At 52.6% G+C, this 12,911-nt stretch overlaps 3 protein-coding genes across 6 annotated transcripts in view; 2 read left to right on the top strand and 1 right to left on the bottom strand.

Annotated features, from left to right (window-relative positions):
- The window catches only part of ZFPM1 (zinc finger protein, FOG family member 1), a 28,507-nt gene extending 27,384 nt beyond the window's left edge, over positions 1 to 1,123 (top strand). The window contains 2 exon segments of the mRNA XM_072346842.1: positions 2 to 202; positions 204 to 1,123. Of these exon segments, the coding sequence (XP_072202943.1) occupies positions 2 to 202; positions 204 to 350 (348 nt within the window). The 3' untranslated portion in view covers positions 351 to 1,123.
- Positions 1,124 to 1,632: 509 nt separating this feature from the next.
- LOC140257348 (lipid transferase CIDEC-like) lies at positions 1,633 to 3,331 on the bottom strand. The gene is given in 7 exon segments (XM_072346596.1): positions 1,633 to 1,680; positions 1,682 to 1,832; positions 1,911 to 2,095; positions 2,210 to 2,359; positions 2,433 to 2,577; positions 2,719 to 2,786; positions 3,256 to 3,331. Coding segments are annotated over 6 exon segments (714 nt in total). The 5' UTR covers positions 2,769 to 2,786; positions 3,256 to 3,331; the 3' UTR covers positions 1,633 to 1,647.
- Positions 3,332 to 3,990: 659 nt separating this feature from the next.
- Positions 3,991 to 12,911, top strand: part of ZC3H18 (zinc finger CCCH-type containing 18) — a 38,657-nt gene continuing 29,736 nt past the window's right edge. For 3 of the 4 annotated variants that reach the window (XM_072346818.1, XM_072346817.1, XM_072346815.1), the window contains exons 1-4: positions 4,061 to 4,131; positions 4,530 to 4,597; positions 9,274 to 9,869; positions 12,330 to 12,414. In XM_072346818.1, coding sequence (XP_072202919.1) covers positions 9,288 to 9,869; positions 12,330 to 12,414 — 667 coding nt within the window. In that variant the 5' untranslated portion in view covers positions 4,061 to 4,131; positions 4,530 to 4,597; positions 9,274 to 9,287. Of the gene's footprint in view, positions 4,132 to 4,529; positions 4,598 to 9,256; positions 9,870 to 12,329; positions 12,415 to 12,911 lie in introns of all 4 variants that reach the window. The other variant, XM_072346814.1, reaches the window with a different exon arrangement.

Raw genomic sequence — 12,911 nt, 5'->3', positions numbered from 1 at the left:
CCCGGGGGGGGGCAGGACGCCCGAGCCCCCCACCGCCTCACCCCCGCGCCCACCCGCCCCACGCCTCCGCCGGGACAGCTTCAACGGCAAGGAGGCTCGCGATGCACCCCCCAACGGCAGCCCCCGGCCCCCCATCTCCCCTCGGCCCCCCACTGACAAGCCCCCCACTCCACCCTCCTATACAGACCGGGGGGTGCAGACCCCCCCCGGCCAAGGCTGTGCCCGGCCCCGTGCCCAACGGCAACCACCGGTACTGTCGCCTGTGCAACATCAAGTTCAGCAGCTTGTCCACCTTCATTGCCCACAAGAAGTATTACTGCTCATCCCACGCGGCTGAGCACGTCAAGTAAAGGGCCTCCCCCCAGCTCTGATCGGCAGTTTGGGGCTGGGGGGGGCTGCGTGGGAATGGTGTGGCTGGGGGGGGACACTGGGGGCTGATGTCCCGGTGATGGATGTGTATTTATAAAGCGATGCAGCACCATCTTCAATGCAGATGTGGGGTTGGGGTGATGGACCCCAGGGCACCACATCTCTGCTCTGGGTGCTGACGTGCACCCTAAGTGGAAGGACCTCAGCACGGACCTGAAGGCACCGTGGTGTGGGGAGGGGGGCTGCCCCCCCCCCAGCTCTGCAAAGCCTCCTCCTCTGCCCCACTGCTCCTCTCCACGTGGTGCTGCAGAGAAACTGGGGCGGGGGCAGACACTACTGGGAAGGGGGGCACAACCAAGGCCCTGGAACAGGAGAGCACTGAAGCTGAGAATGAAGCATCCTTGGGAACCGTGTGTATAAGTGTGTACAGAAATAAATATGTCTAATAACACCGGGTGCTGCCTCCATACTGGAGGGGGGGGGTAGGGGCTGGGGTGCAGCCCCTGCCCAGGTGGTGCCACAGGTGTGGGGATGGAGGCTGATGAGTAATTGTCTGGCTAGTGAAAAGAATGAGCTGCAGGTGGGCTGTGCTGTCTCACACCCAGTCCTGGGCTTGGCTGTGGGGTCCAATGCTGCAGCCTCAAAGCTGGGCTTGGAGCCCCAGGGGAGTGTGGCTGGGGTCTGGTATCCTTGCTGTGCTGGGGAGGGCACCCAGGGGCTGGGGTTCAGCCAGTATAAGCTATTAAATCCTATATAAAACCATCGCAACAGGAGCCTGTCTGGGTTAATGGGGTCCTCTTCCTTCCATAACTCAGCATTTTTGAGCAGGGAGGGAGCAATCCAGGGGGATGCACATACACCACCCACTCCTCACCCAGGATATCCCCTCCCTGAAACTCTGCCCCCATTCCAGTGCAGATGGGCACTGATTTGCACTCCCTCCTCCCACTCCTGCTAGAAACTGGCACCAGGCAGGCAGTGAGTGGTGCCACAGCTCCCCCAGGGCCTCTTGCAGCAGCAGCCCTTGCACCACAGCCTGGCACAGCCCGTGCCAAGTGGGGCAAGCAGCTGAACCCCCCCCCCACACCCCAAACCCAGCCAGGGAGGGGAAAGGACACAGATCAGCATTGCAAGAAGCACAGCTTTACTTCAATAAATATATTTACAGAGCAGCAGGCATCATAGAGAAGAGGTGGCAGCATGCAGGGAGAGGCTCTAGGTACTGACCTATGGAGGGGGCTTTGGGACCCCCCCCCAGGAAGGGACATGCCCATCCCCTCACTGCAGCATCTTGCTGGGGGGCAGCAGGGGGGAGGCTGCGGGGCAGGACGTGGGACAGTGGCACACAGCTCTCCTCTTTGGGCTCCTCGGTGGCATCCAGCAGCTGCTGCATGTAGCAGGAGGTGCCCAGCAGCACATGCCCTGTGGCCTGCATGCTGAAGAGCATCCAGCGCAGTGCTTCCCTGGGTAGGAGATGAGAAACAAGAGTGAGCATCGCTCCATGCACCTATGGGTGATGTGGCTGCCCTCCCAGCACTCACTTCATGAGCCGTTTGGCCCCGTAGCAGCGCAGGTCGTAGGACATGCTGTAGGTGCCATAGAGCGTGGCTTTGACATTGAGGCAGCCCAGGTCCTGCGGGTTGGTCTTGTACAGGTCAAAAGTGACACAGGCGACGTCGATGCGGCGGGACGGTTTGTGGGACAGGCTCAGCTGGTAGCCAGGAGCCTAAGGCACAGCAGGACCAGGAGTTGCCCAAGGAATGTCATGCTGCCTCACCCAACTTCATCCCCATTGACCCCAGTGGGATGCCCATGGGATGAAACGGGCTCCCACGCTTACCTTGCAGGCAGACCACGACTGCCCCTTGCCCAGGGCCATCAGCACTGTGCCTTCCTCCAGAGTGCGGAAGAAAGCCTCCGTTTCCACCACAGTGCCATCCTCATCCAGGACCAGCGTGATGGGTTCGGGGACCAGCAGGGCACCCTGGGCCTGCAATGGGACAGTGGTGAGAGAACGGCCCATCAGATAAGATGAGCCCCAGACAGATAGATGGGCATCTCACCTGGCGCAGCAGCTCTGCCAGGCTGTGTGCCATGATGCCCTTGCGCAGGCTGCGGTCCCAGTTGCAGACACGGAAGGGTCGGGGCCGTGGGGCCGGGCTGGAGAGGAGCAGCTGTTGGGTCATGGAAGCACTGGCAGAGACACATCTGGGGGGGGAGATGGGAATGGTCAGGGGGCTTCACAAAGACATCCCCAGCCCTGGGCTTTCACTCAGTGTGCTGAGTGGTGTCAGAGCTGGGGGAAAACAATGTCCCCTTTCTAGAGGATGGGGTCACCCCAAAGCTTACTTGGAAACAGGCGCAGCCAGGCGCAGGCTCAGGGACTTGGCATAATCCATGCTGGTACAGAACTGAACCTGGCAGGGAGAAAGCTTCAGCCCAAGCAATGGTGGCATCCAGCTCTCCCAAACCCCTCAGGAGACCCCGTCCCTATATCCCAGTGGTACCCACCCTGCACAGCAGGGACAGTGCCTGCCCTTTGACCAGGGACAGGCTGGAGGCAATGGGCAGAGTCCTGCTGCCAGCACAGCTCTTGCGTAAAGTTGTGCATGGACTCTGAGTCAGTGCTGGAGCAAAGGTTAGCAGAAGTGTAGGACTGTGCCCCAACCCCTTTGGGGGGCTGCAAGGGATTTAAGGCAGTCAGAGGCACCCAACCCAGCAAATACAAACATCCCCATCCCCATCCCCATCCCCATCCCCATCCCCATCCCCATCCCCATCCCCATCCCCATCCCCATCCCCATCCCCATCCCCATCCCCATCCCCATCCCCATCCCCATCCCCATCCCCATCCCCATCCCCATCCCCATCCCCATCCCCACTCACCTCTGCCCAACAGACTCAATCCCCACGGCCACACTCCCCTTATATAGCTGTCAGCAAAGGCTCCACCTCCACATCCCTCCCACCTAAACCAACCTCCTCTGGCTGCTGGCACAAGGGGTGGGTCCAGCCCTGCCCAGCTGCCCCGCCTGCAATGAATGGGGAGCCTCGAGCGTGCATCACCCCAGCAATACAAGCATTTGTTCTAGCACCCCAAATGCCTGGTGCTCACTTGCATATAGCTGTGCCTCTGTGTGTGTGTGCACATGTACTTTCTGTGCCTACACGTGTGCTCTGCTTTGTTGTGTACGCATGCAAGAGCGTGCTCACAGGTAGTTCTTTATCCACGCACACCTGGCTGCACGCGTCAGTGCAGCTCCACGTACACGCACGCACGTGTGCACCTCTTTGTTGTGCATGCATGCGTGTGTACCCACGCGTGTATTCACACCAGCAAGTGTGTGCATGCACATGTGCACCTCTCCAAACCCACGCAGGTGGGTGCACACATGCATATGTGCATTGCTACATGAGTGTGCCCAACCGCACGTCTGTGCCCCCCCTCCCCGCGGGCACGAGCACGCACGCGCGCTCGGCCTATTTCCCGCGCGCGGCCCCTTTAACACGCGGACTGCTCGGCCGCGCGCGCGTAACGCCGGGCCGCGCAGGCTCCGCCCCCTTCCTCCCCTCCCCCGCCTGAACGGCCGTCGCGCCCGGATGACGTCACGCCATGGCCGCCCTGCGCCGCCGCGAGTAGAGGCCCCGTCCCGTCCGCGCCGCCCGTGCCGGAGCCGCCGCCGCCGCCGCCCCCCGCCCCGCTCGTGCCCCGCCCCGCCCCGCCCGCTGCGCCCCCTCCCCTCCCGGCCCCGCCCGGCCCAGGTGAGCGGCTCCCGTCCCGCCGCGCTCTGCGGGTGCCGGCTGCGGCCTAGTGCCGGGAAACGGAGGGAGCGGGGGAGGGGGGGCGGGCCCGGGTGGCAGCGGCGGAAGCGGGCGAGGGGGGGGGGGGGCGAGCGACCCCTGAGGGGATGAATGCAGGTGATGGGACGGACCGGTGCGGTGGGGTTGGGGGGGGCGGTGCTGGGGGGAGGAGGCGGAGGGAGGGGAGTGGGCAGCCCCAGAGTGACCCCATCAAAAGCCAGCGGTGCTGAGACGAGCCTGATCGGGGATGCGGCACTCGGGGGGGTCGGAGTGTGAAGGGGTAGAAGCTGGTGGGGTGGGGGCTGGTTGAAGGGGTAGTTTGCAGCCTGGGGGCGTTGACTGGCTTTCTCCCCACGCAGGTGGGAACAGGGAGAGCTCCAGGAGCCTGGGGCGCTGCAGGTCCTCAGCCTGGCAGGAGGAAGCTGAGGTAAGGCTGGTAAAGTTAAGCTTTGTGGTTATTGGTGTGTTCTGCTGAATGCAGAAGGGATGGAGCTTGTTTTCTGGCCTGGCATTATGGCTCCTGTCATTGAAAATTAGCAGTTGGGAGCTACAAAGCTTCAGGAAGGGCTGGGTGTGCTCCAGCTGTAGGAAAATCAGTGGCACTGGGAGCACAAACTCCAACTGCATATGACTGTTTCTCTTAAGGTGTCTGGCCCAGGGTTCTCTTGATACAGTGCAGTGAGGAGCAATGTAGAGAGTTGTGTTAGTGTTCTGGATCGGAGCTTTAGGTGTCTTTCTTTAAAAGGCAGCTCACTGAATACAGCTGTCAGCAAATAGTTCTCTTATGTCAAAAGGTGGCTCGGTTATCCACATTAACAGCTCTTCTGTGCATCATCAAAGTCAGGTCTTCCTTAGAGGATGTCAGTGAAGTTTCTGCTTTAGTTAATTAACCTGCTAAGGATCATTCAAAGCAAAGGACTGGGTGTTATGCTTTTGTTCTGTTTCTTCCTGATTTAATATGATGCTCCTTTTTCAGACCACAAGGCTTTACTTTTTTCCTTCCCAGTTTTGCTGTTCTTCCATATTTTTGCTCATAGTTCCTGCCTTTCGTTTCTGTTTTCCTTCTGCTTTGCACATCTTTGTCCCCCTGACCTTTCTGTGCTGTGTTTCTTTTCTAACCTGTCTTGTCAGTTCAGTTTCCCATTCATTCTCCTCAACTTGGACGTCACTCTTCACCCATCCTTGTGCCTTGATTTGGAACAGGCTCCCACACGTTTTTGTTCTACATTAGGTACTGATGTTCATGGATAGGTTTGATTTTGCATCAGACTGTTTGGCTACAAGAAAGGGAAAAAAATAAACCAGCAAACCTTCTTTTATCCCTGAGGGTTCTGCTTGAAACAGAGGCCTCCATTCCTTCTCACCAGCCGCACTGAGAGGCAGTGCTGCTCCTCTGGTTTCTACCCTGTGAGCACCCTGAAACTGCAAGGTGCCTATCTGTGGTTATTGACATTGGGGATGAGCTTGGGTCTTGCCATCCAACTGGCAAAGTTGTATTACTGAAGAGTGAAGCTGATGGCTCTCTCAGGACATGGCTTTTTTTTTTGTAGGGTACCTTCCTGCTCCCAGAGGTGCTGGAATCACCTCAGCTGTTGGTTCCTGTACTGCTTTCAAGGCGTATTTCTTGTTCGTTTGTGGCACCACATAAAGGCTGAGGGAGAAATGTAATGAATGGGAATAGTGCTTGCCAAGATGATCTTTCCTTGGTGCCTGTTTCAGATTGGTCCTTACAGCATTACTGTTTAGTCTGCCACCAAACTGCTACCTTCAGCAGTGAGTCAGCTGCACACAAAGCTTTGCTTCGTCAGCTTAGTTAACGATAGGGCTTAAACTTTTAATGAGTTCTAATTGAAAGAGAGCAGTAAGAAACAGACTGTCAGCCTCGTGCCTGCAATAGGCATTGTTGAGAGACGTTCCTCATCTCAAGACATATAGTGAAGGGAAGGTCAAACTCTGCAGGAACTGTTCAGGGGTTTTCTTTGTTTCATTTGCTGGTGTTTTTGGTGGACCATCTGCAGTACTCTTGATGGCAGCACTGGCAGGCTGCTGCATGGCAACGGGGACTGGATGGGTCACGAGGATCCAGAAGGAACAACAGGAGGGAAGTCTTGCTCGATCTGTGGGGACAGCGAGTGCTGTCTGGGAGCTGGGAGGATGGCATGTGCTTGCTGCAGATGGGACAGCTGGAAAGCTTAGCTGCCAAATCTGCAGTGTCTCTACTGACAACACATGAACTGCTTTTAAGGGACTTAAAATTCAATAAGGCGTGCAAAAGTGCTTCTCTAGGCAGTACAAGATGCAGTTTTGGCCAAGGTTGCATTCCATGGTTGCAGTCACTCCAAAGCTTCTCAGTGGAAGGGTTGTACAACGTGTCAGGCTTGGCAAGGCGGACTGTTCTGAACTCATCTGTTTCAGGTGTGGGGGAAATGAAAACACGACACGATTTGAGCAAGTGAAGTCGATTTTGTAGTAAAAGGGGTAAAGTGGCTGTGTCCAAAGTTGGCTTTATCTGAGCTACCTGCAGTTTTCAAGATAACAGAGGTTTATCTTCAAAGCTAAGTGAGAAGTATCATTGTATGGCTGGTTCATTGCCCCGTCACTCAAAGCTACAAGTCAAACAATCTTACCTGGAGCTTAGAAGTTAATTTTTTGCTTTTATAACCAGTTTTGAAGATGGTAAGAAACAGCATTTAGCGTGAGAATGAAAGCTGTGGATTTCTGTTCTCTTACTTTGCTCAAATGAAAATGCTTCTGTGTAGTCAATTCTGTCCTCAGATCTTCCTGCTCTTCATCTGAACGTGTAATTAAAGGAGAGCGGAAAGAAAAAGGAACAACGATTTAAATAAGCAACCTGCAGGATTCCAGAGCTTTGGGATGGACTGTTGGGCAGGTTATTCTGAGGCAGGACTTGGGCCGTGAGCTTTAGTTTGCTGCTACCCTGGAATGAATAAATCCATTACAGCTTGTGAGGAAGCCTGAGTGACCATGGCAAAGACTCCACCGTTTCACTTAATTCTTCCTCTGGTGCCATCACCTTTCATAGCACTCGGTTGTATCTTTTATTCCCCGAAAGAGGGGCTGCAAGTAATACTGGTTAGGTCAGCAGTGAGGCATTCTCCCATCTCTGCTCATTCTTTTGATGTGCTGCTGTCACAGGTAGGTTTGTGACTGTGATATAAACCACATTCACTTGCTGCCCTCTTGGCTCAGACCCAGGGGGATGCCCAGGGCTGAGGGATGGCTGCAGGGTTTGTTTTCAGAAGACCCGATTCCTTTATTTTGGAGCATCTTTCCTTGCATACCAGTGAACAGGGAACAAGGGCCCATAGGGAGCAGCTGAGCTGTGCTCTTGCTGAAGTCCTACAGCATAGAGAGCAGCGTAGAGACCGTAAATGCCCTCTGTGTGTTGCTTCACTGCCTGAACAGATAGAGGCAGCAGGAGGGCATGAGGCCCATTGCTGAAGGGAGACTTGGATTTTGTGAACTCGTTTACAATCAGCTGTCATTTATTGCATTTCTTATCATTTCTGCTGTTGGGAATTAATAGGAAATTATTGTAACTAACGGATGCTCTGGATTTTTACAATAGCTTTAATGGTGGAGGTGAATGGTTCATGCTCATCAGTTCAGCTTGGGGTGAGAATGTATTCATTTTCTCCCAGCCTTTTGCAGGGCCCGGTGTCGAGTGCAGAAAGGCAGTGAGTCACTTCAAAGCCTTCGCTTCGGTGCCGCTTATTTGTAAGAAATTAGAAAACAAATTTCCTGAATACATCCATACTTGACAGCTTCTGTATTTGTGCTGGCCTCTTCAGGCTGACCTTTCGGGTGTCATACGCTGAGCTGCTGTGCGTGCATGCAAAGTGTAACTTCTCAGGCACTTAGGCAATTAAAATTGCTGTCATAAAATTCCTCTTGAAGCCAGCAACGATTTGTGCAAGCATTTATGAACTCGGCATCAACCTTTATAGGCACGGTAAGAATATCATTTGTTTCAGATTACATCCTGCTTAACTGCCCAGAGCTGCTATCACCGAAAGGCAATTGCTGTCTTTTAATTTGGTTTATCACTTTTCAGTAAAATCACAGCTTTGCTTGTGAGCAAGAGCTAAGAAGTGCAAGGAGGCACGAGGAGCTTGTAGGCAGCTCAGCATGACCCTTCTGCTTTCCAGGGCTCCAGTGGATGTTCAGCTCATCCTCATGTGTATCAGCTAGCTGATATTTGAGCAGACTTACTGGGTGCTGTTGTTTTGATACACTTGTGCTGCTTCTTTTATTTTTCAAGAAGCATTTGTGGCACCTCTGCAGCCTCCCATGGTATAATGAATGGTGTTGTCTTGAGAGTGACTTTCATCACCAGAGTCTGCTGCCAGTACCTGCTAATGAGGGCTGCACTGTGGCAAAGGCAGGCGATGCTGTCTCAGTGATGACAGCACATCTGGCAGCATCTGGGGCATGAACACAAGAGTCCTCATCCCAAGAAGTTTATAGGGATGCAGATAAGTCCTATGGGTAATAAAGCTGTGCCTGCTTTTCCAGCATGGGCTCTTAGCGCACAGAAGCAATGCTCCATGCTTTTCCATCTGCCCTCCTGCCATATCTCAGCACCAAGTTCCCTCACTGCAATTACTTTCCCTGAATTTTTTTCAATCCATGGCCAGTTTTTCCTAGGATCACTGTGAATGGTGCTCCTGCCTCTTCAGGAGCCCATGCAATCTGCAATGCCACGTGCTTATGCTTAACCAGATGTGTCTGCAAAACCTGACCCTGTGCTCTGGAGCTCACTCACTTGCTCATGAGAGAAATGTCACAGGGGTGGGAAACCCCCGCGGTTACTTGGAGGCAGCGTATGTGCACCTCGCTTTTAGAGCTTGTAGATGAGATCCCAGCCTTGAGCTCTGTTTATATACATCAAGGGTAACTTACTTTTAGCTTATCTGGAGTAAGTTTTTAAAGCAGTTTAAATTGTTTGCTTCTTGTAGATACTGTGATAAACCTGATAAATTCAGGCATTTTTTTCCCCTTTAAGAGACAAAAGGTGAACCCATTTTTTTTTTTTTCCCCAGCTCATTCCTCATAACAAGTGTAGCGTTCTTCCCTCCGCAGGCTATTGGGTACTGATGGATGTTTCCAACAGCCCTGAGCGAAACCCCTGCTCTCCTGATGAAGACCGACAGCTTTCTGATGACGAGGTCCTAAAGGAGAGCGGTTCAGAGCGAGGACTTGATGGAGAAGGCAGGCAAGGCAGCATCCTGGGTGAGGAGGAGGACGCAGGCCGGGCACTGAGCCGTGGCGAGGAGAACCACTCAGATGAAGAGGACCACTTGAGCGAAGCCAAGTCTCAGGACTCTGACAACAACGAGCAGAGTGGGGAGCTGAAGAGCCCCCCGCCTCGCAAAGGAGAGGAGGAAAACCGTGCTAATGACCTTGGTGATGAAGCATCCTCGGTCACCCGTGAGCTGGATGAGCATGAGTTGGACTATGATGAGGAGGTTCCCGAGGAGCCAAGCGCTGCTCCTGTAGAGGAGGATGTTGAGAAAGCTGCCGGTGAGGATGATGAGGAAGAGGAGAAAGGAGATGACGCCCCTGAGGAGGAGAAAAAATCCAGCAGTAAAAGTGATGATGAAAAGGATGGTCAGGATCCCATCAAGGAGAAGAAGAAAGAAGAAGATGATGGGGAGATTGATGATGGCGAAATTGATGTAAGTAGGAGCTGGTCTGGGGTGGACAGTTCTGGGAGAGGCCTGTCCCTGTGTTTGAGCTGTTGCCTTGTAGAGTGTTGTGCCTTTCTCTCCTCATTGGTGTGGGTGTCTGTGCTAGTTGTGTCCCCAGCATGCAAGTAACATGTTGCCATCAGAGGTAAAACTGTTGTGGGCCAAGTCCTGACCTCAGGTGCTAGGCCATCCATTGCCACATACTGTAGAAAAATTGTCTGTGTCACTTACTGCTGGAGCAGTTGCAAGTAAGCCTTTAGCTGCCTTGTGTGGAACAGCTCCAGTGCCTTAAGAAACTATTCTGCTTTGGCTCTCAGAGGACTTCTGGATGCTGCTGACAGCAAATTACTTAGCGATGGATTATGCATTCATAAGCTGTCTCGTCAGGTTAGTTTGAGAGGCTGTAGTGCAGCTCCCGGCCTTGGTGTCAGGGGTACAAAAAACCCAGAGCCCTGAGCATGCTCTGGGAGCAGCAGGAGGAGCAGACTGTGCTGGGCTTCCTGGGAAGTGCTTAACCAGGCAGACCCTGAGAGCTGGTCGTCAGTTCAGGGATGTGCAGGCCTAAAAGTTGCTGTTTCAGCTGAGAAACACGTGTAGGTACTTAGGAAGAATGGAGCACAGTTTGTCCTGCTGTGCTCTGGGGTTAAAGCAGGTCTATAATCAGCCATTTTTTTCCCTAAAAAAAGTTGTGGGGTTTTTTTGTTGTGGGTTTTTTTTTGTTTCTAAAACAAAGCGATGCAGTTTTGCTTCATCAATGCTTTGCTCTGGCAAGCAGTTTCCTTAACCGCTGTCAGCGTTCTCCCAAAGTTTTGTGTATTTCTGATCGAGTTAGAAGGAATTTCAGTGTATTGTGAGAGAATCCAGGCAGGATAAAATCAATTCCTGGCTCCCTGACTCCATGCCTGCTTCTTGATTAAAATATGAATGCTTTCCTTTAGAATCCGCGGCATTCTTAGGAGCGCTCTCCTTACAAAGCACAGGATGAATTCGTACTCTGCTTCTCATACATTAACTCATAACGGGTTTCCCAGCTGCCTGATTCCAAGGAGACCTCACAGAAATAAATACTTTCCCTTTTGTTGGAGTACAGCGTCGGCAAAGACTTCACACGGCTCTTTTGAAAGCGGCCCGGTTGAGCTGCTTATGCCATTCTCTCATCTTTGAATGCCATCCCTGGCTTTTGGGGTACCTCTTTGAGGTCCACGTTGTGCTCTGCTTTTGGACTCCTGTCTTTGGAGGAGGGGATATTAATACAAGTTGTAATTTGGGTAAAAGGATTGTCTTTAAGATCAGTTCTTGCTCAGGAGAACGCTCCTTGCATTGCCCTCAAAGGGATGCAGAAAGGGCTGTTAATCCATCTCCCTGCAGACTCTGTGTTTATCTAGAGGCAAGCAGTGCTTTTTTCCTCGTTTCCAGCTTTTAAATTGATCAAAGCGTGCAACTTTCTTCATCTATTCCCAGCCGTGGGGCTGTTGGTATTGCCTTGTAGTGGGAAGGCCTCCGCCAGCTGCTCCCTGCTCAGATGTTTTGTGTGCTAAAAGATGAGTGGTGAACCGAGAGTGTGAGATAAGGCTTGTGCCTTTTGGGAGAGGTAACTGTTGAGTGTGTGTGGGGTGCCTGACAGCTCTGTGCTCACGTAGAACAAAGGGAAGGCAGGTACTTCAAAGCCCTGGCTGCTGTTTCATTGAGGAGTTCCATGGTGGCCAGACTACCCAGGGCCCCATCCAACCTGGCCTTGAACCCCTCCAGGGAAGGAGCATCCACAGCCTCTCTGGGCAGCTGTTCCAGCATCTCACCACTCCCCCTGATATCTAACTTAGCGTCCCTTCTGGAGGGTGACCATACTGGGACCCTGCATTAAGTACTGTACTCGGGAATTGTGCTGTGTACTTTAAATCAATGAATGGAAGGGATTTGCTTGAGCTGAGCAGGTGTGACAAGCAGGGACAGGCAGTGTGGAGGCTCTGGAGGACAGTGGCATCACCCAGATGTGCTGCCATAGCTGTCAGTGTGCACTCGTAGCCTGCAGCAAGGAAAGGTAATGCAATTGAGCTCGTTTGCATGAGGCTTTCTCTAATTGCATTCCACCTGCTGTCAGCTGGAAGTGCACAACCAGATTCATTCAACCAAGGTATGTTAAGATTTTAATCCATTGTACCCTTGGTTATTGAGTGTACACGGAGTAAATTGATGCAGTGTGGTCTGCCTGTGGTGCCAGGATGTTCATGGTGCCTGCTGGGCTTAGCAGTCAGCTCTAGAAAGCACTGATGTTGATCCACATTCTCGCTGCTTGCAGTGCATTGTGGATATACTCGGGGTGTTGATCACAAGCTTCTTTTGAATTTCCCCTGTGCTTTGGCTCAGGGTGTGCTTGCAGTGACTGATATTGGACCATCTTGTGAAATGTCAAATCACTGCATGAGATGTCAGCCTGTCTGTCTGTTCCAGGACGATGACTTGGAAGAAGGAGAAGTTAAAGATCCCAACGACAGGAAAGTGAGGCCACGTCCCACCTGTCGGTTCTTCATGAAAGGTAATGGCACGCTGTGATGGTGGAAGCAGACTAAAGGTGCTGTAGTTTTTCTCACTACATTTAGCAGCAGTTAAGCTGCTCTCTACATGGTAATTTCTGCCCCAGGCATCTCCAGTGTCAACTACCTGGTGGCCAGGTGCTGAATTTACGTAGGGCCAATATGCAAAAGCTCCTGTGACCTGGGTATGTTGAACCCAGGAGGAGCAAATAAAGGCAAACTCATCGGTGTGTTCAAAACAGGATGGAATAAAACTGCTGGGGCTGGTTTGACCATCAGCTGGTGCTTAAAGAGGTTCTGTGATGTCATTCAATGGCAAACTTCATTCTTTCTTATCAAGCTGACGCCTTGCCAGAATATAATTGTTTCTTGCAATTTGATGGCCAGCTCATTTCCCCACTTATTAAATGGCCCTTTTTTTTTTTTTTAACTGAAAATAGGGCTACAGTTCTTAGTAAATTATATTCTAAATTGTGGTTTATAGTTCTTCATTCGGCCC

The sequence above is a fragment of the Excalfactoria chinensis genome, chromosome 11, assembly GCF_039878825.1.
Source record: "Excalfactoria chinensis isolate bCotChi1 chromosome 11, bCotChi1.hap2, whole genome shotgun sequence".
In the NCBI taxonomy this organism is placed as follows: Eukaryota; Metazoa; Chordata; class Aves; order Galliformes; family Phasianidae; genus Excalfactoria; species Excalfactoria chinensis.
This window is presented reverse-complemented; position numbering and strand designations above follow the sequence as displayed.